Consider the following 24,907-nt stretch of genomic DNA (forward strand, 5'->3'; position numbering starts at 1 on the left):
CCCCCCACTGCACCACACAACCAGCCCAGCTCTTCCCCCCCACCCACTGCATCCCAAAACCAGTCCAACCTGTCTCTGCCTCCCTAACCGGTTCTTCCTCTCACCCATCCCTTCCTCCCACCCCAAGCCGCACCCCCAGCTACCTACTAACCTCATCCCACCTCCTTGACCTGTCCGTCTTCCCTGGACTGACCTATCCCCTCCCTACCTCCCCACCCACACCTTCTCCACCTATCTTCTTTACTCTCCATCTTCGGTCCGCCTCCCCCTCTCTCCCTATTTATTCCAGTTCCCTCCCCCCATCCCCCTCTCTGATGAAGGGTCTAGGCCCGAAACGTCAGCTTTTGTGCTCCTGAGATGCTGCTTGGCCTGCTGTGTTCATCCAGCCTCACATTTTATTATCTTGGAATCTCCAGCATCTGCAGTTCCCATTATCCCTGCTGCTGATGTGCTAGTTTTCTTTTGTTTTGTGCACAAGTAGCCTCAATTTCCTTTGTGTTACAGCTTTCACGGGCTTTTGTCAATTTAAATAATGCTCTGTTCTTTGTGCCTCCCTTCCAAAATGAATAACTTCACATTCTCCCACATTATACTCAATTTGCCAACTTTTTGCCCACTTATCATAGAATCCTTAGAGTGTGGAAAAAGGCCTTTCGGCCCAACAAAACCATACCAACCCTCAGAACATCCCACCCAGACCCATCCCCTATAACCCACTTAATCTACACATCCCTGAACACTACATATAATTTAGTATGGCCAATCTACCTAGCCTGCACATCTTCGGATTGTAGGAGGAAAACGGTGGAAACCCACGCAGACATGGGGAGAATGTTCAGACTCCACACAGTCACTCGAGTGTGGAATCGAACATGGGTCTCTGGTGCTGTGAGGCAGCAGTGTCACCCCATTTTCCTCTAACTCTCCCAGTGATCTCTGCACTGCACCTGGACAGCAGCCCTCTCCCATGACTCCCCACTGATTCCTGATCTTCTCAAATTGCTGGGACTCATCGCTCGTGGTCCCCGGCTGTGGACCTCCTCCTCAGGCTTTCTCCCCTGGCAGCTATCCAGCTGGCAATGTGGCTGACTGCCAAGTGGCAAAAGGAGTAAGAAAATTCTAATGAGCTCCTTCTGTTAAATTCAGCAGGAAATCTATATTACTGACATTTATGGATTTCCGAGCTGATTGCGCATGCCTCTGTCCCCTCCCCGTAAATACTGAGACCTTTGTTTATGATTGCCTTTGTCTTAAAGTTAGACACCTCCTAGGATAATGCAGGCCCATGACCCTTCTTTGAAGAAAGTAAAATTGAAACTTTTTTTCATTATTTATGCAAGGCATTATTTCAAAACACTCCTATGTATTTATTTATCAAGACATATTTATACAGGATATTCTAGTTAAGCCTCAGAGGTTGTTTACTATGCATTTCTGCTCAAGGGCAGCTGACAGCACAATCCAGGCCAGAGACAGAGAAGATACAGCCCAGATCAGCTTCGGGTAGTTTATAACAGATGGAATCCCTTAGAACTTGGCCCCCTGTTTTGCAGGCAAGTAACTAACAATTACATATTCACTATGGAACTTAATTTGAGATGACTGGAGTCGTGTTCAGCATGATGCTAGTGTGTTACAGTCTTAGGCCTGGAATATACATATATCTGGGAAGTGTGTTATTTCATGATGGTCCTGGAATATACATATATCCGGAAAGTGTGTTATTTTATGATGGGCACACACATAATAGAGTATTCAAATTATGTAATAGTTGGTTAATACAACCACACAACAGACACAAATTAGGATTTCCTTTCATTATTAAAGAGTGAGGGAGCTGGTTAGTTCAGACAGCCAACTTGATGTTGGAATATGGATCAGATTAACACCAACAACACCGAGTTTGGTCCCTATTCTAGCTCAGGTTTGCTTAGCCTGCCTCTTCATTCTATCTGTAGTTAAAAAACATACACTTTGCATTGAGGTTGGTTGGCTTGCCAATCTGGTTTGTTGTTTTGCAGACATTTTGTTACCTTGCTTGGTAACATCCTGTGTACAACCTCCAATGAAGCACTGGTGTGTTTTCCTGCCTGGATTTTAAACTCCGGGGTCCATTGAGATAGATTGCCTCACTTCCGGGTTTCAGCGTCTGATGATGAAGCATCGGTGTGTTTTCCGCCTGGCTTTTAAACCCTGGGGTCGGTTGTGATGGATTGCCTCACTTCTGGGTTTCCTCCGTAGTGCAATGTATATAGGGTCGAGTTCAATATATTTATTTATAGCCTGTTTTGGGGAGTGCCACGCTTCCAGGAATTCTCGTGCTTGTCTCTGCCCAGCCTGTCCCAGGATCTTGTCCCAGTCGAAGTCATGGTTCTCCTTGTCCATGTGGATTGAGATGAGTGAGTATTGGTCGTGTCTTTTTGTAGCCAGTTGGTGTTCATGTACTCTTGTTGTTAGTTTCCTTCCTGTTTGTCCAATGTAGTGTTTCTCGCAGTCTCTGCAGGGGATGTTGTAGATGACATTGGCCCTGTCCATGGCTGCTACTTTCAGTTTTTGCCCAACTGTTTTATGGGCACCTAATCAGGGCGGTCAGAAAGGTGACCCGGGCTTGGAAGTGCTCCAAGTGCTCAAGGATAATGGATGTCCGAAGAACTAGGTCAGGAGATGCCTACAAGAACAGCATCAGAAAGATTCTAGACGCCCCGACACACTCATCACACTACCCTACATCAGGAGCACCTCGGAACTCACCACAAGACTCCTACAAACGCTGGGCATCAGAGTGGCACACAAGCCCACGCCAATCCTACAACAACCGCTCACCCGAACTAAAGACCCACTCCCCGCCATGGGCAGGACCAATGTCATCGACAAGATCCCCTGCAGAGACTGTGAGAATCACTACATCGGACAGACAAGAAGGAACCTAACACCAAGAGTACATGCACACCAACTGGCTGAAAAAAGACACGACCAATACTCACTCATCTCAATCCACAAAGACAGGGAGAACTACGACTTTGGCTGCGACAACACCAAGATCCCGGGACAGGCTAGACAGGAATTCCAGAATTCCTGGAAGCGTGGCACTCCACGAAGCAGGCTATTGATAAACACATTGAGCTCGACCCCATATAAATTCCATTATGAAGGAAACCCAGAAGCGAGGCAATCCATCTCAACAGACCCCAGAGTTTAAAAACCAGCCGGGAAAACACACTGATGCTTCATCGGAAGCTGCACTGAGGATGTTACCAAGCATGGTAACAAAATGTCTGCAAAACAACAAACCTGGTAAGCCAGCCAACCTCAACACCCACAACCCGAGCTACGGATCCACTCCAAAACCTCAGATACACTTTGCATGTTGCTTTGAATAACCGCCAAATACCTGCCTTCAGGTAGAAACTTGAGAAAAAATTACTTAAACAGGGAAACGGATCTTGGAAACTGCTCCTCAATCAACTACCCTGACAAGAAATCCATCAGTTTGCTAATACTTCACTAATGTTATGGTTATTGTTGTGAGGTTTGCTTTAGTTTCTGGTCTTACCTGGTGCAGTGTCCTCTGGTATGTCAAATGAATAAACATCTCTGGAGAATTTTGGTGTGTGATCGTTAACGTCACTGACGGTGATGTTAATTCGCATATCTGAGGATTGCAGCCCATCATCAGCCCGCACCAGCAAAGAATACTTGGAACGGCGCTCTCGGTCCAACCGCTTAGTGGCTAGAAGATCTCCAGATTCTGGATCAATACGAAAACTGTTGTCTGCTCCACTAATAATTGTATACGTCACAAGGGCATTTGGACCCTATGTCAGGGAAAAAGAGAGTCACATGAATTTGAAGTAATAAAATTTCGTGTTTTTCATACATCAAGCCAACTCCTTCGATGATGTGCCTCTGAAATATTTATTTTTCAGTTAAAAATTGAGTTTCATTTTCATATCTAGTAATGAAGTTTATTGATGCTTTTTCAAAAGCAATGCAGGATGTTTCAGGCATTCTTACAGTAACAATATTTTGATTGTTTTAGTTTCTCCTTTTGAATTCATTTTCACAGCCAGGATATGTAACACACCAATTGGTAACATCTGTTTTTTTTCCCTAAATTCTGTTGCTCAATTTCAGGTAATGTAATGTCTAAACATATAATGTAATGTAATGACTAATGTAATTACATTAATGAAAATGTACTGTAAGCTCTGTCCACTCCACCAACTTGTCAAGGTTTTTGAAGATCTACACTATCCTCCTTACAGCTTACAATGTTTCTAAGTTTTGTATTGTATGCAAACTTTGACATTGTTCACTGTGTGCCAAGAGATCATTAATATAAGCCAGGAAAAGCAAGGTTCCCCTGGGAAACAATGCTGCAAACCTACCCCAGCCTGAAAAAAAATCCATTTGTTTTTACTCCTTGTTTCATATCACTCAGCCAATTTTGTATCTTGATTGCAATGGTCCCTTTTAATTCCATAAACTCTAGTTTTGCTCACAGGTCTGTTGCTCGTATCATAAGTTTTCTTGTGTGCTTGCACATTTCATCAATGGCACTTTGTTCATCAATGCCCCTCTTTGGAAAAACTCTACCAAATTATTCAAATACGATTCTCTCTTAAAGAATCCATGTTGACTCTCCTTAGTTAACTTATTTTTCTACATGTCGCCATTAATTTGATCTCAAATTATTGTTTCCAGAAGCTCCTTCTTAAAAACGTGGAACTGACCAGGTCAAGATTGGTAGGTTTATCTTTTTTTGAAAAAAATGTATAAGGTTTGCAATAAAAACCAAAAGAACAGTGGATGCCGTAAACCAGGAACGAAAACAAAGTTACTGGAAAGGCTCGGCAGATCTGGCAGCATCTGTGAAGGAAAAAAACAGAGTTAATGTTTCAGGTCTGATGATCTTTCCTCAGAAGAGTTTTGAGGAAGGGTGACTGGACCCAAAACGTTGACTCTGTTTTTCCTTTGACATATAATGCTTGCAATTCTCCAGGTTCTGCTACATTCCAGAGTCTAAGGAAACCTGCAAGGTTATGATCAGTGCGCCTGCAATTTCCACTCTCACTTCCTTCAGTATCCATGGATACATCTCATCTGGTCCTAGTGTCCTGTTTACTTTAAGTACAGGCAATCTATCTAGTACCTCCTTTGTATCAATTTTGAACCTTCTAGAGATTGAATGGCCTCATTTTCAACAGGGTCTGGTTGGTTTCTGCTTCCTTGGTAAAGGCAGATGCAAGGTATACCAATAGTACCGCAGCCATGTTCTCTGCTTCAATGTGTAAATTCTCTTTTTGATTCCTAATTGGTCCTATTCCTCCTTTAACTCAATTTTACTGTTTAGGAATTTATGGAAGACCAATCTGTATTCATAATCCCTCTGTTTTTCTTGTTTGCTTTTTCAACTGCCTTCTGAACATTTTATATTCAGCCTGATTTTTAATTATATTTCCTACCTTACACTTGTCATGAGCACACATTTTCTCTTCATTTTAATTTCTGTCTTCCTTTCTCATCCAGAGATCTCTGGATTTACTTGCCCTTCCTTTTCCATTTGCAGGAATAAACCTTGACTGAGCCTGAGCCATCTCCTGTTTGAAGTAGCACATTGTTCAGTTCCAGATTTTCCTACCAAACTATGGTCCAGCTCCATTCTTGTACCATTGAAGCCAGCTCTCCCTAGTTAACTATTCTTCCTCTAGATTGTCTTTTCATCCTCTTAATACAATAATAACTAACTGTACCCCCCAGCTGATACCTGATCTACTTGGCCCATGTCATTCTCAAGAACCAGGTCTGGAATGCCTTCTCTCTCACAAACCTGATTCATTTAGTTGTGGAAAATTCTGGCTAGGCTTGTATCTGTTGAAGTTTAGAAGAGTAAGAGGCAACTAGATTGAAACATATAAATTCCTGAGAATCCTTGACAGGGTAAATGTGGACAGAACATTTGGTCATATGGGAAAAGCTAGAACTAGGGGGCACTGTGCCAAAGTCACAGGTGTCTCTTTTAAAACAGAGGTTGTGGAAATTTTCTTCTCCTAGAGAATTGCAAGACTTTGGAGCTCCCTGAAATGTTGGTGGAATCAGAGTCTTTGAATAATCTTAAGGCAGAGATGAACAGATTTTTGTTAAGTAAGGGATTGAAAGTCATGAGGAATATGATTTCAGGTTAGAATTGGATCAGTCATGAGCTTATTGAGAGGCACAGCAAGTTTGAAGGGCTGAATGGCCTACTCCTGCTCCTGATTCATAGATTTTTTAATGTTCTTTAACTCATTGGAACAGCCTCTTTCTCTAGCACTGCAATGTTCTCCATAACTAATTCTTGCACAACGCCTCCATCACTTCCTTTACCTCTTTCTAGAACACTTTGCATCCAGTAATATTTAACACTCAGTCTTGCACTGCTCTCCCTTCAGCAAGGTCTTTGTTAAAGGCCATATCACAATTTTACATGGCAATCTAAACCTGTAACTCAACAACCTTACTGATTATACTTGGTACTCTCACATACATGCACCATCTCTCTGATTAATTTCACCCTTATTCAGGCAATAACTATTAACATACTATTCTGTACTCTAGCTCCAACTGTCTCTGCCAGACTGTTACACACTCTGTATTTGTTTCCGATTTTCTTTCCTGCTTCTAGCAGCCCTGCCAATTTAGTTTAAACCCTTCCCATCAGTACTGGAAAAAACAACTTGCAAGGAACTCAAATGTGCCTCTGTTCAGACGCAATCTGTTTGGTGCTAACTCCTCTGGCTAATCACTCTGTCTCAGAATTATGCCTGCAGCTGGTCTGAGATTTGACGCTATCATCAGAGAGGCAACATACCATCCTGGTGTCAGGTCCAGGGCTTCCAAAACTCCTGCCTGTTCCCCTAACTTTTAAAATCCTTAGCAGTACTGCCCATCCACTCTTCTGCCTTCAAATTTGTGGGGTTGAACCATCTATAATGACATTAGCTTGGGTATTCCTATCCTCCTCTGAGGAACCATTGCCCTTACCAGTATCCAAAATAGAAAACGGGTCTGTGAGCAAATTGTTGTGGAGTCTCCTGAACTTCATTCCAGATTCTCTCCAATTGCCTGCATGCCCCTATCTTGTGGTCGGAACAACTCTCTGAATGTGCCTCACAGATGCACTACAGTGACTCCAGCTGCTACTCACACTCCAAAACTGAAAGCTCATGTGTCTGCAGCCAGAATATGTGGCCTACTTAAGCCTCGATAAATTACTGCCTTATGGTCATGGTGGCCCACTACCTATCCATACAATGGAATTCAGTGGGGATTATAATGATGAAAAACCATTGTTTTTATTCAGAACTGGATGCCACAAATTGGTGTGAATCTGTATGCGCACTTCTTCAATCTTCCAAAGTAAGGTTTTAGAATTACTCTAGGAGATGGCAAGGACTGCAGATACTGCAAGTCAGAGATGATAAAATGTGGAGCTGGAAGAGCACAGCAGGTCAGACAGCATCAGAGCAGCAGGAAAGTCAACGCTTCAGGTCAGGACCCTGCACTGGGTCTGGTCTCAGATGAAGGGTCCTGAACTGAAACTTCTGCTCTACTCCTCCAGCTCCACGTTTTATCCACTTTAGAATTATGCTGGTGAGATAAAAGCAGATAAACCTTGAGCTGACTTTTGTTTTACAAGGTAAGTTGGTCAAGAAAACTTGAAATACATCAGCAGGACAAGTGGATAATCAAGATATGAAGAAAAATGTCACTGATGATAAGGCTGAGGGAGATCATCTAAACAGGAAATATGTAATCTTGTAGATGATGAATTAATTGATTTGAGCTATGAAATTCTCTTTCATCCTTACACAAAGCAATTGTTTTTTTTAATCTTGTCTGGTTAAGTCAAGCAATGAAAATTATAACTTCACCCTTCCTGATAACTTGAGAAAATCTGTGACCCAGACCATGACTATTGTTGGATAGGTATTTTAGAGGGATTCACAAATCAACAGAGAATATGAAGAGGGAGAGGTTGGTGCCAGCACAACACTTGTGAAAGGAAATTCAGTGTTATGTTCAATAAATATCATCACTGAATTCATACAAAGCATGAATAAATGGTGGGCAAAGAGAAAATTTGGATGTATGGTATCTGTGAGGATGACACTTAGGTAAAGTGATATATGTTGTAAGCTACGACAGGGAATGGTCTCACATACACTTGGTAGTATTAGAAATCTTGGGTAGAATTTTGTGAAGTTTCTGGGACTAGGAAACAAGGCAAGCAGGGGCAATAAACTGGAAAGGGAGGCAAAAAAGTGACCTTCCCAAAGACAGATGCAATTCAGTCATTAAATTGTCAGCGGATTGAAGGCAGGTCATGCTCTTTTAACAACAAGCAGCCAGAACCTACTTTTTGACACACTGACATGTTACACAAGCTCATTAAAACACAACACTGGCAGGTTAAATTGTGCCTTCACAATTAAGAATGCAACAAACAAGAAGTAAAGGCCTTCAAATTCAAGACCAGTAGCTTACAGCAGGTGAGGTCACCTTAGAGGTGGAATTGAATTAGGAAGGAGCGGCTCTTCCAGGAATGCTTTGTTGATTGGAGGGAGAGGAAGGTTTGACGTATTGCGTATAGCTGGTGACTGTGAAAGGGAAACACAGCATGGTTGACACAGGGAGGCAAGGAGGTAGCAGCCCTATGAAAGCTTGTCAGGGTACAAAGGGAGGAAGCTGGTCTAAATATCCTTCAGATTGTATGGGCAGAATGTTTTATTTTGAGGGTAGAGGGCATCTTTAAACGGCACAAATCACAGAAGGGAAGCTGAAATCACTGGCTGGATGTAATATAAGGTCCATTTGTACTACAAAATGAAGAGTTTATTTCATTTTCTCTGAGCAGGCTCCCCCACATTCTCTCCTCTCTTAGGCAAAAAAGGAGACTGTCTCAGAGTACAGGCCTCCTAATCCGCCCCCGCCTCCTGGGGCAGAACTCTTCACCATCGCCTGAACTGTTCCACAAGAAACTGGGTGTCAGGGTCTCACATGCAAGCTGTGTATGTCACTTTATTGAAGCTACCAACTTTGTATTACTGATAACACAGTGCTACTGCCTCTTAAATATCTGCTAGGGTTTACAGTTCGAACATAAAAGCAGCAACAATATCAAGTCTCTGCAGCTGATGCACTATCAATTCATTGACTTTTCATTACATCTAGGAGAACGTAGCTCCATCTGTTAGCTACAAAAACAGAAGTTGCTGGAAAAGCTCGGCAGGTCTGGCAGCATCTGTGAAGAAAAAATCAAAGTTTTGGGTCCGATGACCTTTCCATCTGACAACTGCTCACCAAAGCTGTACACGGGACAAGAACTCAACCACAAATTGGCATTTTGAGTGAGTCCACTTTTGATTTCAGGTCCACTTGCCTGCTGTGGTCAGATTTGTAGCATTAGTTGGTATGGTCACCTCGCTTGGACAGTTTGAGCTAAAGCCTGACCAGGCCACCAAACACTAAAAGTTCAATAACAACAAGCCAGATTGCACATGACTGAGACTTTTCAAGACCTGATCCACACACAAGCGTCAGCCATAAAGCTGTAAGCATTTGCTCAAAATTAAACGGCTTGGTTCTAAGGGACCTAAGGTAGTACAAAACACTGGTACTGACAGGAACATGGAGGGACAAGTCTAAACCGCTGGGCAGATGCCTCATCTGCACAATCAGCTCTGTGGATGGGCAAGTTTCATCCCTATTACCAACAAAATCATGCCAATGACTGTTACTCCAGTGGGCTGGGATGGTAATGAGTCTTCACAACATGATAATGAATTCAACGCAGGAACCTATCTGAAAATTCCACCCTTGCTCAAACACGATTGTGAGAGGTCAAGATTCATATATGGATGAGAATCATTGCTGGCAGATTGAGGGTAGAATTGGCATGGGTCGATTGTCCCAGTGTACTGGAAAGCGGTGGAGGAGGGTGACCAAGGTGGATGATAGAATATTAGAGTTATTGCTAGGTGGTCAAGGTGATGAGAAGTGGATTAGGGATCACTGAAGGCAGAGCAAGGGCAATGCAACAATGCACCAGACAGGCCCAAAACAACCATATTATATCTAGATTTTACCCAGAATGAGGTCCCTGCAAGAGATCCTGATCTTCTTATGACATATCATTGTGTAAGCTCCAGCAAATCCAAGGACTACAACCTCCTCACAAAGACACAGGCAGCTGGATGGCAGCATAACGATGCCTGTTCAGGCACTGTTAAAACATGACACCTTAACCTTTGACCGTGGCTGGGAGAATTGGCAACCTCTGGCCAGGCCTGTCACATGACTGGCCAGGGCCATCTTCCCTAAACATCTAATTTACTTGTCATCATATGGTTACACATGACCAGCCACTCTATAAAACCATAAGATACACGAGTAGAATTAGGCCATTCAGCCCTTTGAGTCTGCTCCATCATCTGATCATGCCTGAGATGTCTTACAAGCATGTTCTCCAACCTCGTCCCTGGAACTTTTGATCCCCTTGCTAATCAAGAGCATATCTACCTTTGTCTTAAATACATTCAATGGCTTGGCCTCCACAGATCACTGCAGCAAAAAGATCCACAGATTCACCATCCTCTGGCTGAGGAAACTTCTCCTCATCTCAGTTCTAAAGAGTTGTTCCTTTACTATGAGATTGTGCCCTCACGTCCTATTCTCTTTCTACTGGTGAAAACTATTTCCCTATATCCGCTCAATCTAGATGCCCCAGTTTTTTGTAAGTTTTAATCAGATTCCCCCCTCATCTTTTTAAGTTTCATCAAATACAGACCCAGAGTCCTCAATCACTCTGATATGACAAGCTCTTCATTCCTGAGATCATTCTTGCAAGCCTCCTCTGGATCCCCTCCAATGGCAACACAGCCTTCCTTAGATATAGAGACCAAAACTGTTCACATTGTTCCAAATGCAGTCTGACCAGAGCCTAATACAGTCTGAGTAACACATCTTTGCTTTTGGAACCTAGCCTTCTTGAAATGAATGCTAATGTCGCATTTGACTTCCAAACTACCAACTGAATCTGCATGTTACCTTAAAGAGAATCCCGAACTAAGGCTCCTAAGTCTGTTTGTGCTTCAGAATTTCCCCATTTAAAAAGAAACAGTCGATGTCCTCTATTCTTCCTATCAAAGTGCATAACCTCATATTTTTCCACGTTATAGTCCACCTGCCACTTATCTGCCCATTCTCCCAGCTTGTCAAAATCCTTCTGTAACACTATCTGTCCTCCTGTCTTTGTATCTTTTGCTAACTTAGCAACAATGTTTTCAGTTCCTTCATCTAAATCATTAAAGTATAACATGAACAATTATGGCTCCCAGCATTGACCCTGGTGAGACTCCACTTGTCACCAGCTGATATCCTGAAAAATACCCCTCTTTCCCTATTCTCTGCCTTCTGCCAGTCAGTTAATCCACTATCCATGCCAGTACCTTGCCCCAAATACCATTAGCTCTTGTCATATTTAGCAGCTTTCTATGCAGCACTTTATCAAAGACCTTTGGGAAATCCAAGTAGATCACATCTGCTGGTTCTCCTTCAGCTAACTTGCTCATTACCTCCTCAAAGAATTTTAACAGATTTGTCAGGCATGACCTCACTTGACGAAGCTGTGCTGACTCAGTCCTATTTTACCATGTAATGCACAGTCTCATACTCACTAATTGACTCTAAAATCTTATCAATGACCAAGGTCAGGCTTACCTGCCTATAATTTTATATTTTCTGCTTCCCTCCCTTTTTAAGCAGGCATCTTACATTAACCATTTTTCCAGTCCTCTGGAACCCTTCCTGTCTCCAGTGACTCCTGAAAGATCACTACCAAAGCATTGACAATACCCTCAGCCATCTCCTTCAGAACTCTGGGTTGGTTCCAATCCAGTACGGGCAATTTATCCACTTTCAGACCTTTCAGCTTTCCCAGCACCTTCTCCTAACTGAGAGCCACCACACCCACCTCTGCCCCCTGACTCTCATGAAGTTCTGTTATGCTACCAATATCTACCACAGTGGAGACTGATGCAAAACACGTATTCAGTTCCTTTGCCATTTATTTGTTCCCCATTAATATTTCTTCATTTTCTCTCATTTTCCATTGTCCACTTTTGCCTCTCTCTTACCTTTTAGACATCGAAAAAAACAACTCTTGCAGTCTTTTTTTATATTACTAGCAAGATTACTCTCATATTTCTTCTCTCTCCTCTTATTGATTTTTTAGTTGTCTTCTTCAAATTTTGTTTTATAAAGGGTTTCCAATCCTCTTGTTTCCCACTAATCTTCACCACATTGTATGCTTTTATTTTGCTTTTATACTGTCCCTGGCTTCCTTTTTCATCCATAGTTGCCTCATCTTTCCCGAGTATGTTTCATCTTTCTTGCAATGAATTTCTGTTGTGCCTCCCGAATTACCCCCAGGTACTCCCACCATTGCTGCTCCACTGTCTTCCCTGCTAGACTCCTCGTCCAATCAACTCTGGCTAGCTCCTTCCTCATGTCACTGTCATTACTTCTACTTAATGGTGACAGCATTATATCTGATTCAAGTGTCTCCCCCTGAAACTGCAGGATCAATTCTATCATGTTATGGTATTTGTTCCCTATGGGAGCTTTCACTTTAAGCTCTATTAATTCTGGGCCCCAGGTTCAAATCCTGCTAATGCCTGGAAATTTCTTTCAGTTGGGTGATGGCCAAGGGGTATTATCGTTGGACTGTTAATTCAAAGACCCAGGTATTGTTCTGGGGAACTGGGCTCAAATCTTGCCAATGGCAGATGGTGGAATTTGAATACAATAAATATCTGGAATTAAGAAGCTGATGATGACTGCGAATTCATTGTCGACTGTTGGAAAAACCCATCTGGTTCACTGCTGTCCTTTCAGGAAACAGACTGCCATCCTTACCTGGTCTGGCCCACATATGACTCCAGACCCACAGCAATGTGGGCAACCTTTATCTACCGGATGGGCAATAAATGCTGGCCTAGCCAATAACATCCACATCCCGTCAATGAATAAAGAAAAAAAAATAGAATTTGCCTCATTGCACATCACCAAATCCAGAAAGCCCTGTTCTCTAGTGGAACTCCACCTTTGACCAGTAGTCTCTCACACCTCTGGTCCCACCATCAGGGCCCTCAATATAAAAAGACTGAAGACCCATTCCAGAGTGCAGGACTTAGACTAACACTCTAGTGCAATACAGAGGGAGTGCTACACTGGCAGACCTTCTGCTGTTAGATGAGATATTAAACAGAGGTCCCACCTGCCCTCTCAGGTTGCTGCACAACCTCCCTTGGCACTATTTTGGCAGAGGATAGGAGGGTACCCCCTAGTGTTCCTCACTCAACATCACTAAAACAAATTACTTTGTCAGATGTCAGAATTTGTGAACATTTATGTTCAAATTGTTTGTCCCATTTCCTATAAGTAAGATTGCCATAAGTGCCATTTTGAGAGTTTTTGAGGTGATGGAAGATAAGATACACTTGCAAGTTTTTCTTTCATTTCTTTCCTTGAAAGAAGAATCAAGGTTCAAGGCCAAGATATGACTTGGTTACATCACCACATAGTTTACATAATTTAGCATGAAATATTTTCCTTATTTTTCCAGTGGACCCTTTGAAGTGGGACATGTAAAGTGTTTTGGACATTTTGTTTGATGTATTCGGAAGTAGGATGTCATCTCTTTGAAGTCCAAAAACTAGTCAGAGGGCAGAGTTGAGGAGGGTGAGCAGCCTGTTTCAGTGAAAAATTACTTTTCATATTTCTCTTGAAACAAATTACATGTTCTGTGTCATCAGCATTTAGTAAAAACTTAAATTTATGTCAGTGTCATCTCTAACTTTGTAGGATTTTGTCAATTAAAACTGTTTTTCAGCTCTTTTTTCCAAATGCTGCAGATTTAGATGCAGTGCCATTACCTTTTGGGTCTGGCTGCCTTTCCTCTAGCTGACGTAACTGAACTGGAGTTTGACAAACAACTGGAGGAACAGTTACAATTATCCACAGTTGATATTGTACTCAAAACCCCTACCGTACAACCAAAGAAATCCAATGGAAACTGAAGAACAACTCAGATTTGGAGAGCTAGAAATTTATTGTCCAGTTTACATGAAGGAAAACAGAAGCTTGAAAAAAAAAATCAGCCTGACCAACTGTAGAAACAGCCAAGTGCCAAACCTAGCTGCAGTGATGAGTGCAGCAGAGATGGTGTGGTACTGATGAAAGAAAACTTGAAATAATACAGTATTGCAAACATCAAACTACTGTACTTAGAGAGGTCTTTAAAAGAATAGACAGTAAATTTACTTACAAGTTCCTAATTAAAAAGTGACTTTCTCTGCTGTAATGTTCTATTCTAATCAAGAACATGCGCAGTCAAACACTTTTATGTCAGCTGTAATTTCTCTTCTGTACTTTAATAGTATTTTTCCCCATCAACATTACGTTTTGAGGGCCTGTACATATGGCGTTGCCTCTGCTTATTGAAATACCTCTCATAGTATTGGCAGTCAAAGCTCCTAACAAGGAGTTTCTGGGCATTTTCATTTAAAGCAGACTTTAATGTGTCACCTCAGACTTTCTTGTTTCATCCTTTTCATAATGAACACCAGCTACGCAAGCAGGTTTGCATCGTGTAAGCATGAGGGTCCGGAGAGGTGTGGCACTGTATTATGGTTGAAGGAATGTATTTGGGAGCAAGAAATATAATTTTAACAAAGGGAAAATTTGAAGCAAATGATTTCACAGCCAACGTATCAGCTAAAAAATTGATAGGTATTGAACAAACGTAGGTCCATGGGTGACTGGGAATTTCTCTCCTTCATGAATCAACAAATAGATGCTGAAAAAGATTATTTTATAAAAGTCTTTTTGTCGTGAATTTATCAGGACAATTCACAAAAATATCAATAAAGAGGGTAACCAACAGTTATACTCTGTAAATGTTGGTTTCCCTTTTACTGATACTCTTGCAAATTGCCCTGCCAAGTGCAAGATGAAAAACTTTGACAAAATGCATATTTTTCTGCAATTATAATTCAACAAAGATATTCTGGCTAATTTACAATAAAGCTCACTAAATAGTCTTGATGATACTTGCAAAGTGCTCCACACAAAGGTAACAGAACAGCCCTATGCTCTGCTCCCCAATCTGCTAAGGTAGTTTAGGCCCAGTGCATCTGAAGTGTGTTATGGCTCACTTGATCCAAATTGGTCACAGGAGGCTCATGTGGTATGGTGTTAGTGCTCTTACTCTGAACCAAGAGGCCCAAGTTCAAGTCTAACCTGCTCCAAAAGTGTGCAGTAATGTCTCAGAATAGGAAAATATCTCCAAATTGGCAACATTTGCAACTTGAGCTGTCACGATGCCTCAGTGCAGGTGGGTGTTTGGGAGCGGAGGAGGACAGTGGGTCTGCATTCAGAATTGAAGTCAGGAAACCAATGCTTATGATTTTTGCAGTAATAATGTTCATCAGCTGCAGATTCCAGCTGTCGTCAGAAAGTTACCACAGTCAGGAGGCATCAGCCTTGCTGGCACATAGGCCTGTCGGAAATTTACACTCTTCCAGGCTTTTTTTTGTCTTGTTGCTTGGTGCTTTCAGACCGTGAAACCCAATGAAGGGATGGGGCAAAGGAGAGGCTGTGGTGGGCTGTTGGTAGCTATAAGAGTTAGAGACAGTTTCTTTATCGAGTTTCTTTTCAGAAAGTGTTCAGGAACACGTGACAGAAATGTTGCGTTTGTCCACTCCCCTTTCACTTGCATGCGTTCCCTGCCTTTACTATAATTGCATGTATCCTAGCCTCACTAACTCCACCCTCAACAACAGGGAATGCCCAGGAAATCCAGGGTGCCATGAATGAGTGGAACACCATTAGTCCCCACTTTTGTTTTCTTCTGCCCTGCCCCTGGAAACTGAGCATTTCCTAAGTCAATAGCAGCGAAATAACAGGCAAGTGGTCATAAATATTCTTTCTTTGTTATTTTAATCCAGTCCAAATGTATGGTTAACAACTCCACTCCAATAGCAGGATGAGGAATTAGAAGTGAATGAGTCATGTACAACTATACTGGAAACTCAGAGTAATGTGGGGCTAGTGATTATCATTCTTGTGTGCCACTAAAAGGATTACATGATATTGTACAAAAACAGAATCTGAATCACGTAAACGTATGTGGTGGTGGTGGTGTAGGTAAGGGTGATATGTAGGCCATAGCTACTGGGTAACTTTTCATCTAGCTTTAATTCTTTAACCAACGCATATGGGGATGTGCAAAACAACATCCATTAACAATGAAAATCCTTCATGAACATGCAATTTTGAATGTTTTGTGCACACAGAAGTGACCTATTTATTTTGAATGCATAGGAACAGCATACGGCAGAATTTAGGCATCTGAATCTAAGCTGGCTTATTTAACCCAGAAGCAGGATTGCATAAAGCCACTGAGCAATTATCAAAAGAACAGGGCTGACACTTGTTTCAGGCACGGGCTGGCATCCATCAGAAAAACAAATGCAACAAATAGCAATTTCAATTTTATTATGTTTTAGGAGAGATAGTGAACTCAAGAGCCTCAATTTTATCAGTCTAAAGTAAGCATAAAACCATAAATTTTGCTACATGATACACTGAATCCAAACTATGCTGGAATTGTGCCAAATTCAACAATGGCTTGGTCCATTTTACATTGTCTCAAATGTTTGCCTGAGTAATTTGATCTTATCCTGATATTTAACCCCCAGGAAGACTGCAGAGAGAGAGAGGTGTGTGTGCGTGTGTATGTGGCGGGGTTGGGGGGGCGCGGGGTGCAGGAGAAATCACATTCAAAAACCTAAGTCCATGTGGGTGGTGGGGGATGTAGTGGGAGGCAATCCCAGAAGTGGAAAGGATGGTTGGTTTGAATTTGGTGGTTAATAAAAGAGAGAGGAGGTCAGCAAGTATGCTTCTGATCTTGGAGACCTGGAAACATTGTTGGGAGAAGGGGCAGAGTGTGTGGATTGTATAAATGAGTTGTGAGCGAGGGGGAGGGAGAGAGGGCTTTTTGGGAGTCATCAGTTTGACAGGCAGTCGAAGGGAAATTGGACACCTGATGGAAAGGCTTTCAAGTGCCTTTAACAAATGCACTGCTGAAATACCCCATTTTGTGGGTATGCAAGCTGCACACAAGGAAATCAATTATTTTGTTGTAATGTCCATTTCATAACTTATAATGCATTTTACTGTTGGAAATAATCGAACCTACCAAAGTTAATCAATCGCTGATAAACAATTGATTATTAGAACATTGTCAGCAATGTAACAGAAGACATCATGGTAGAAGGAAGTTAATAATTGCTGAGCGGTGAAGCAGTGACAGCGTATGTATGTGGTTTGTGTTTAGGGATGGGCGGGAGTGAAGCATTTCATTGAACACTCCAAAGGAAGCAAATGGGAGGCTGATCAGTTGCAGGGAGCTCTTCAGTGTGTCCTCGCTCACGTTCTGCATTCGTCAAGCCTCTCTTTGATGAAACTGTCATGCATTGCATGACTCAACGGATCCGACCAGTGACAGTTCTTTGCCAGGCTGAATGACAATGAGGTTCGCTGCTTCACTATCAAATTGAAAGTGCCAGTTGCTGCCTTGTGGTGGATTTGTCTCAACTTGATTGTGAATAATTCAGTAGCGTGTTGACATGCATACCAAAATTCACACTAGTGGAATAACCATTTGAAAATATCAGTAGGGCAGCTAGGTTTAAAGTACATACCAGCAAAGGTTCGATATTTTCAGGGGAGGAAAAATTTGAATGAAGGACAGAACAGAGGAAACTAAATGAACATAATTCATGATTTATGAGGAAGGGTCCTGACTCGAAACATCAACTTTCCTGCTCCTCTGAAGCTGCTTGGCCGATTGTGTTCCTTCAGCTCCACACTGTTATCTCTGACTCCAGCATCTGCAGTTCTTACTATCTCTGATAATTCATGATTTGTTCCTTTTTGCACTGAGGGATACATGACAACCCATTCCTGTGTTAATCACCATGTGCAAAGTAATAGCGCTGCCTTCATTGGTGAGCTTTTTAAACAGCATTCCCGATGGCGAGGGAGATAACAAGGTGTAGAGCTGGATGAACACAGCAGGCCAAGCAGCATCATAGGATCAGGAAAGCTGATGTTTCCGGAAGTGTCGAGGCCCGAAATGTCAGCTTTCCTGCTCCTATGATGCTGCTTGGCCTGCTGTGTTCATCCAGCTCTACACCTTGTTATCTCAGATTCTCCAGCATCTGCAGTTCCTACTATCTCAAGACCATGGAGGATACTTTTAAGGTGAGAGGAGAAATATCTAAAAAACGCATAAGGGGCATTTTTTTTAAAAGAGAGTAATTTGTGTGTGGAATGAACTTCCAGAGGAAGTGGAGAATGTGGGTTCAATTACAATGTTTAAAAATCACTTGGATAAGTACATGGGTAAGAAAGGTTTGGAGGAATATGGGCCAAGTACAGGCAGGTCGGACTAGTTTAATTTGGATTATGGTTGGCATGAATTGGTTGGACCGAAGGGTCTGTTTCCACACTGTATGACTCTGTAACTGCAGATTACTGTGAAGCCACTTTTTTTTTCCAGGCGTAGTTTTGTAATCCTGTTTCCACATTCATAAAGTACACTCAATAATTTTCTAAGAAAAAGAATAACTGCACATTGGCGACGTTAGAACTGATATCGGTACAGAGTGATAACACTCAAACTCCCATAAACATTAGAAAAGAAATGGACTGAAGCCATGTTTACTGGCTGTCAGTGGAATATTGCATAATATTTAATAAATATGGGATTCTGGAAACTTGGAATGTTATTCCAAACCTCGACCTTCTAGGACATTTATATCAAGTGAATAGAAACTGACAACATACTACTTTCACTGCTGACTGAGAAAAGGTTTCCTTTCATTTTCAACTAAAATATTAAACAGCCTGAAGGATAGAACATGTTCAAAATGAAGGGAAATGAAGAAAACCAATTTATGCAATTTTTAAAATATTAGACTTGACCATTCCTCGATTTATTTTTTCCACTCTTGGCGTTGCCTTCCAGTGTGTTAACAATGTGTCTATATTGGCTAAAACACTTTGTGGAAAATACTTAAAAACCAAGAGATGTACCACCTACCTCATCTGCGTCTGTAGCTGACAGTTGTAATATTCGAAAACCATCTCCAATGTTTTCTTCAATAATGACATCCATTGCATCAGTGGGAAATACAGGAGGGTTGTCATTAATATCCTGTAGTGTTATTTCCACCTGAAAAACAAGTAGAATTTGTTTGCACATCATTAGCAGAGATGGTAATAAGCAAAGATCCATTTAATAATGCACAACTCTCAAAGTTTAGCAATCAATTATTAATTCATGGATAATGAGCCTTAAGGGCATGTTGGGTACTAAAAATGATTTTAAAAAAGTAAAGAGGTACAATGGGGAAAAGCATCCTTACAAGTGGAATGCTTTTATTTAACATTATGGTGCTCATAACAAATGGATAACAAGAATGGATAACAAAAATGACAGGCTAAGTTGAGAGTCCCAAAATAGCATCATTGATTATTATTCTGGTCTTTGAGAAGATTAAGGTGTTCTGACAGAGTATAAATAGAGAAATTGCTTCCACTGGTGGAAAGATCTAGAATAAGAGGATATGATTAAGGGGACCTTACAAAGAAACAAAGATAACAAGAGCAAGAACTTTTATATGCCTCGATTGTTTAGGTCCTGGAATCTGCTTTTGTGCTTACTATGTCAGCTAGTATGGAGATCAGGAGTGGAAGTTGGATTTTTAATGGTTTAATCAGAATACAGTCAATAGAGCAAGAGGTGGGCTTGATGTATGGGTTAAGTAAGCTTGTACAGGGCAATGAAGAAAGGTTGGAGACAAACAGAAGGGAGACACAGATACACAGCTCATATGGAACAATCTGGAGGAAGTCTGTTTTACAAAGCAAAGGACAAGCCTCACAGCAAATAAAAGGGTGGTCTCAATCTTAATGAAAAGGAGATCCTTGCATATGTAGGTGATGACATTGTAGGAGGAAGGTGAGCAGGACTTTTGGGTGACAGAAAGTAGATATTTCCATTCAGCAGGATGATTCAGTCATAATAATCAGTTTAGCAAAACAGAATATGACTCAAAAGCTTTTGATGCTCTCCAGTCCGATAAGGAGTTTGATGATGAAACCAGCTATGTGCTGGTTAAATTCAACTCTGTATGCTTTGGAACAAAGATGGGTCTTGTGCCAGGGAAGAAAAAAAAGTTGGGGGAGGCTAAGTGTCTTTTCTGGAAACAAAAGGACCAAGAAGTGGAGCTTAAGGAGTGGTCTACTCTTCGGTATACAGCATCCTGGCTCACCAATCAAAGGGGCTAGTAACTTGACAATAAGCAACTTCATAGCCACTGAAAATCATGTGGTTTAGAACCCATTACAGCTGACCTTAAGCAAAAGGTGAGCTTGTTGAAGGGAAAACCTAGTCAGAGTTGAGAGGGGAAAGTCTAAAATTTTTGCTTGGGGAACAGATGTATTCCTGATCTTCCTACTTCCAAAATAAACTAAAACAAGTTTCTAAACAAAAAAAAGCCTAAGTGCCAAGCCTCTTCAGCTTCTGACAATTCTGGTCCGGTAGGTCACCAATGCTTCCTTGCTTAGGCAAAAGGTTAAAGTAGCAGTTCGAGCACCAATGAATTCATTGGATCCTTACTTAATTCTCTAAAGAGGTTCTCGTATTTTTTGGGTTTGTGTCCTCAGCCATAACATTAACTTATAGTCAGCCTGATTAGGGGAGGAGAGGAATTGTTAAGTGTCCCATTGTGTTTTAATAACTACCCGTCTTTGGTTTTCGCCTGAAGTGTGGGATTTGAAGCTGTCTCTGGTACAAAAAAGCACTATCACATCTGAGTTGGTGCTGAATATAACAACAACTAGTAGAGTAACTAACAAGGCAGGCTTTAAACATACACACTGCATCGATTTCAAATCAGGAGCTCCTCAGCATGTTTTTATTAGAAGTATGTTAACCAGGTTGCTGCAGAAGGATGGATACTGCATTTCGTATTCACTTTCTTATTTGGAACAATGAAGGGGTAAGATTATCTCATGTTTTCAGATCCACACGGTGGCTAGCAGCTAGTCATGGGTGGGTACATATGGAACCTGCAAACTATTAGGCCAAGTGTTCCAGTTCCATTTTATAACCAGTGACAGCATCAGGGATTCTGGATCAACTACGGTGCAAAGCAGATGGAATGGTCAGATTCTTTATATTATCCTGAATAATGATCTTTGATTACAAACTTTAGAAGGACACCTGTTTTCTCTAAGCTCACACCAATATGCTAACATTTTTCTTTCTTGTCATTTTATCCCTATAAGGCCGAAGAAAATGGGCATTCAGATTCCTAAGCATGGATTTAAATGACAGCTGAATGGACTGAATGGACTGTTCTTGTTCTGCGTTTCTTATATTCTTCTAATCTCTGAGAGCTTGTTAGATTAATGCTGGATTTGAGGACAGTTGGGAGATGTGATCTCACGATTACTGGAAGCTGCATTCAGCCTGTTCAGGCTAATTTCATTTTCAATTGTGTCTCAACAGCTGTCAGAGAGAACAGTCCTGTTTCTTTTATGCAAAACACTCAAAAGCAATATTTAACACAGTATGTCATCTAATCACCCAGAAATTACAATACAATGAAATGCCAGTAGCTACTGGGTGGACCATAAGCTATAACCAACTACGGCTTTGCAGTGCAGCATTAAAGAAGCCTGCAAATTATAAATGTTAATCTGAAACCAAATGTTACAATATCCATGCTTAATGGACTGTGCCTAGTTTTCACTTGAAACTAACCCAGTGACCTAATGTCAATGCAATGTTAGATTCTGGTCTCTGATACAGAGCTGCTCAGCATGCGCTCAAAATCATGGCCACAAAATGTCATATGATGTGCATGGTCGGGTGGGGGGGGGGGGGGGAGAAGAGGTCATTATCCCATATACTCCGATTTTGCCATCAAATTCTCATATTACTGTTTAATTTACCCAAATTGCTGGATTACTTTGTTTAATATACTTACTGTTTCTTAAAAAAATAGTTTTAACCAAGTTCCCATAAAACATTGATAGAGCCAGACATAATGCCAAACTTAATGACAAAAACCTAAACAATGATTTTTTCCTGACGCCTTTTTATTTACAGACATTGGAAGATAAATGGGAAGAGTAAAGTTAATATTTAAACATTGATGACTGACTTCAATTAGTTTTTTCTAATTTCTCATATCATAATACATGTGTCGTTCAGATTTGACAACTCTTGGAAACCCTGGTCTTCACTGAACTGCTCTGGTCTTCACGTTATGGCAAATTCCATTCTTCATGACTATACATAAAGACAGCAGCTGTCGTCTCTCCATCTTGACAACACTTTGACACATGGGTTTTCCCATGAGGTTAAAAAATGTTCCAACATCAAAGACCACCAAGCAGGAAGAAAATGCACTTTTATGACCAAGCATTAGATGAGCATTCATCTAACTGCTAATAAAAGTGAGATCAGAAGTTGAGCAGATTGATTTAGTCATTCTATTTCTAAATATTCCACTTAATGTATTATAAATCTTATGTATTTTACAACTTTAGCTTTCCCAGCCAAGTCAAATTTAGATCAGTCCAGCACAAAAGCCAAACAAACAGCAAACTTGGAAAACATAGGAGAGCTGATTGCTGCATTTTTTTAAAATATGAAGTGAACCTAGTAAATATTTATAAATTATAAAAGATTACACAACTGGGAAAGTTCTTCTACTATGGTTAGAATGAACAAACTCAAATGCCTATCATGACAGAAAAGCAGACATTGTGGCGATTAAAAGATGATCTCCCAGCCAAGCAAATTTCAGAACATTTCTTGAGGGCCTGGCAACAGATAAGCTGTAAAGAAGTTGTGGATATGACTCAATGTTTGATCCAGCCATGCTTGCTTTGGGAAATGGGTTGATCTCTCAGATACTTGGATGGTTGTTTTCCTGAATACATCTAATGATAATTCAATGGCCCAGAGATGCAGCTAACTGATTTGCTATCATACAGATTTGTTGGACTACCCTACAGAAAAATGTTTGCTTTTAATACAAAGAAAACAATGAATGAACGTTTACAAATACCCGACCATGAGTTTAATAAATGCAAACAGTAAATTCTCAAGGCATAAATTAGTTTGCAGACTTTGTAAAGCAGATAAATGTAGCAGTGATTTTGCAATTAGCCAGGCTTTTTAAACAGTTACGACACGAATTGCCAATTAACCAATAAAATTCTGTTTCTCTATCCACACATGCTGCCAGACCTACTGAGTTTCTCCAGTATTCTAAGTGTTTGTTTTAGATTCCCAGCATCTTGTTTTCAAGCTATAAAATTAGGCTGTATGAGCCTTGCCAACTAATTAAAATGCTTTGTTTAGGTAATTGTTTTGTGTTCAATATGACAAATAATGTTCACACCAGGGAGTAACATATTTACCCATTTCAGGCAATCAGTATGATCAAATAACCAGCAGCTAGAAATAATCAGCTGGATTTTCACTACCAAGGCAAACATTAATTAAGAAATATCATGGCTAAACAGATCTGCTTTGACACAAAGGATCCTGTCACATGCAATTTTGCCATGGGTTGGTGAATAATAATCAATTTGAACCTGTCACCTCTGGAAGCAGTTTGGAGCCAACCATGGAGAGGGTCATGTACCCAAACAAATAGGGTAGGAGGCCTACATTGGTTCTCTGAGACTATGACACATGAGACTGTTAGGTCATCGATCTCTCAAGGTACAATGGAAGTACTGGGCAGCCCACCTATTAGATCTATTGAAGCTACTATGTGACCAATTAATGGCTGTTTATGGTTTACATTTAATTATCAACAGCATTTTAACCATGGTGGGGAGAGATCTGTTAGCGTCTAGGCCTGAAATATCAGCTTTTGTGCTCCTAAGATGCTGCTTGGGCTGCTGTGTTCATTCAGCTCCACACTTTGTTATATCAGAGATCTGTGCCATGCTGGGAGTTCTGCAGTTTAGCTGTGCAAATTGGTGTTGGGCAAGGAGGGGGAGACATTCATCTTGTGTCCATCAGAGGCTATGGAAGTAAAGTTATTGAGTGTGTTTAAGGCAGATAGATGGGTTCTTGATTGGTAAGGGGATCAAGGCTTATGGGATGAAGGCAAGAGAATGAAGTTGATAAACATATCAGCCATGATCAAGTGGAGCAGACTCAATGGATCCTAATTCTACTCCTATAATCTTATATACGTTGCTGGATGTTATTAAACAACACATTTTAATACCCCATGTTATGTGGCCATACATCAAGACTTTACAGGAGTATAAATTTGTGTTCATGTCAGGAAGCTAAAAAGTAGAGAATTTTTATAAGTAACATAAATAAATCTTTGGGTAGTTTCCAAATCTTCCATGTTAGGGTTTTGACTTCTGGCAACATATTGGTGTTTGAATGTGTTTCCCTGCTAATAAAAATAGCTGACTCTCTGAGCTAGGCCATAGTGAAAACTACAGCAGTAAAAGGAAAAATATGAAAAAATCCTTCTGTGAAGTGAGAAAAGTAAAATGCTTTATGTTTCTTAACATAAAAAAAGTATATACTAGTGGAATGAGTTTCCAATTCCACTGAAAATAACAGCAAGTCTGGCATTCATGGGTAACATGTTTAATACAGCTCCTGTGGAAACAGTTCTCCATAAAGACTGCAGTACTTCCTTTTGTCAAGAAACTTGGGCTAAATTGTATGAGTAGGGCTGTT

The 24,907-nt window shown here is 41.0% G+C and overlaps 1 protein-coding gene across 1 annotated transcript in view; it reads right to left on the bottom strand.

Annotated features, from left to right (window-relative positions):
• Nucleotides 1-24,907, bottom strand: part of fat4 (FAT atypical cadherin 4) — a 359,910-nt gene that overhangs the window by 163,810 nt on the left and 171,193 nt on the right. The window contains exons 3-4 of the mRNA XM_048532919.2: nucleotides 19,211-19,342; nucleotides 3,554-3,815 (exon numbers count right to left, since the gene is read on the bottom strand). Coding sequence (XP_048388876.2) covers nucleotides 3,554-3,815; nucleotides 19,211-19,342 — 394 coding nt within the window. The remainder of the gene's footprint in view (nucleotides 1-3,553; nucleotides 3,816-19,210; nucleotides 19,343-24,907) is intronic.

This window comes from Stegostoma tigrinum, chromosome 1 (assembly GCF_030684315.1).
Source record: "Stegostoma tigrinum isolate sSteTig4 chromosome 1, sSteTig4.hap1, whole genome shotgun sequence".
NCBI classification, from domain to species: domain Eukaryota; kingdom Metazoa; phylum Chordata; class Chondrichthyes; order Orectolobiformes; family Stegostomatidae; genus Stegostoma; species Stegostoma tigrinum.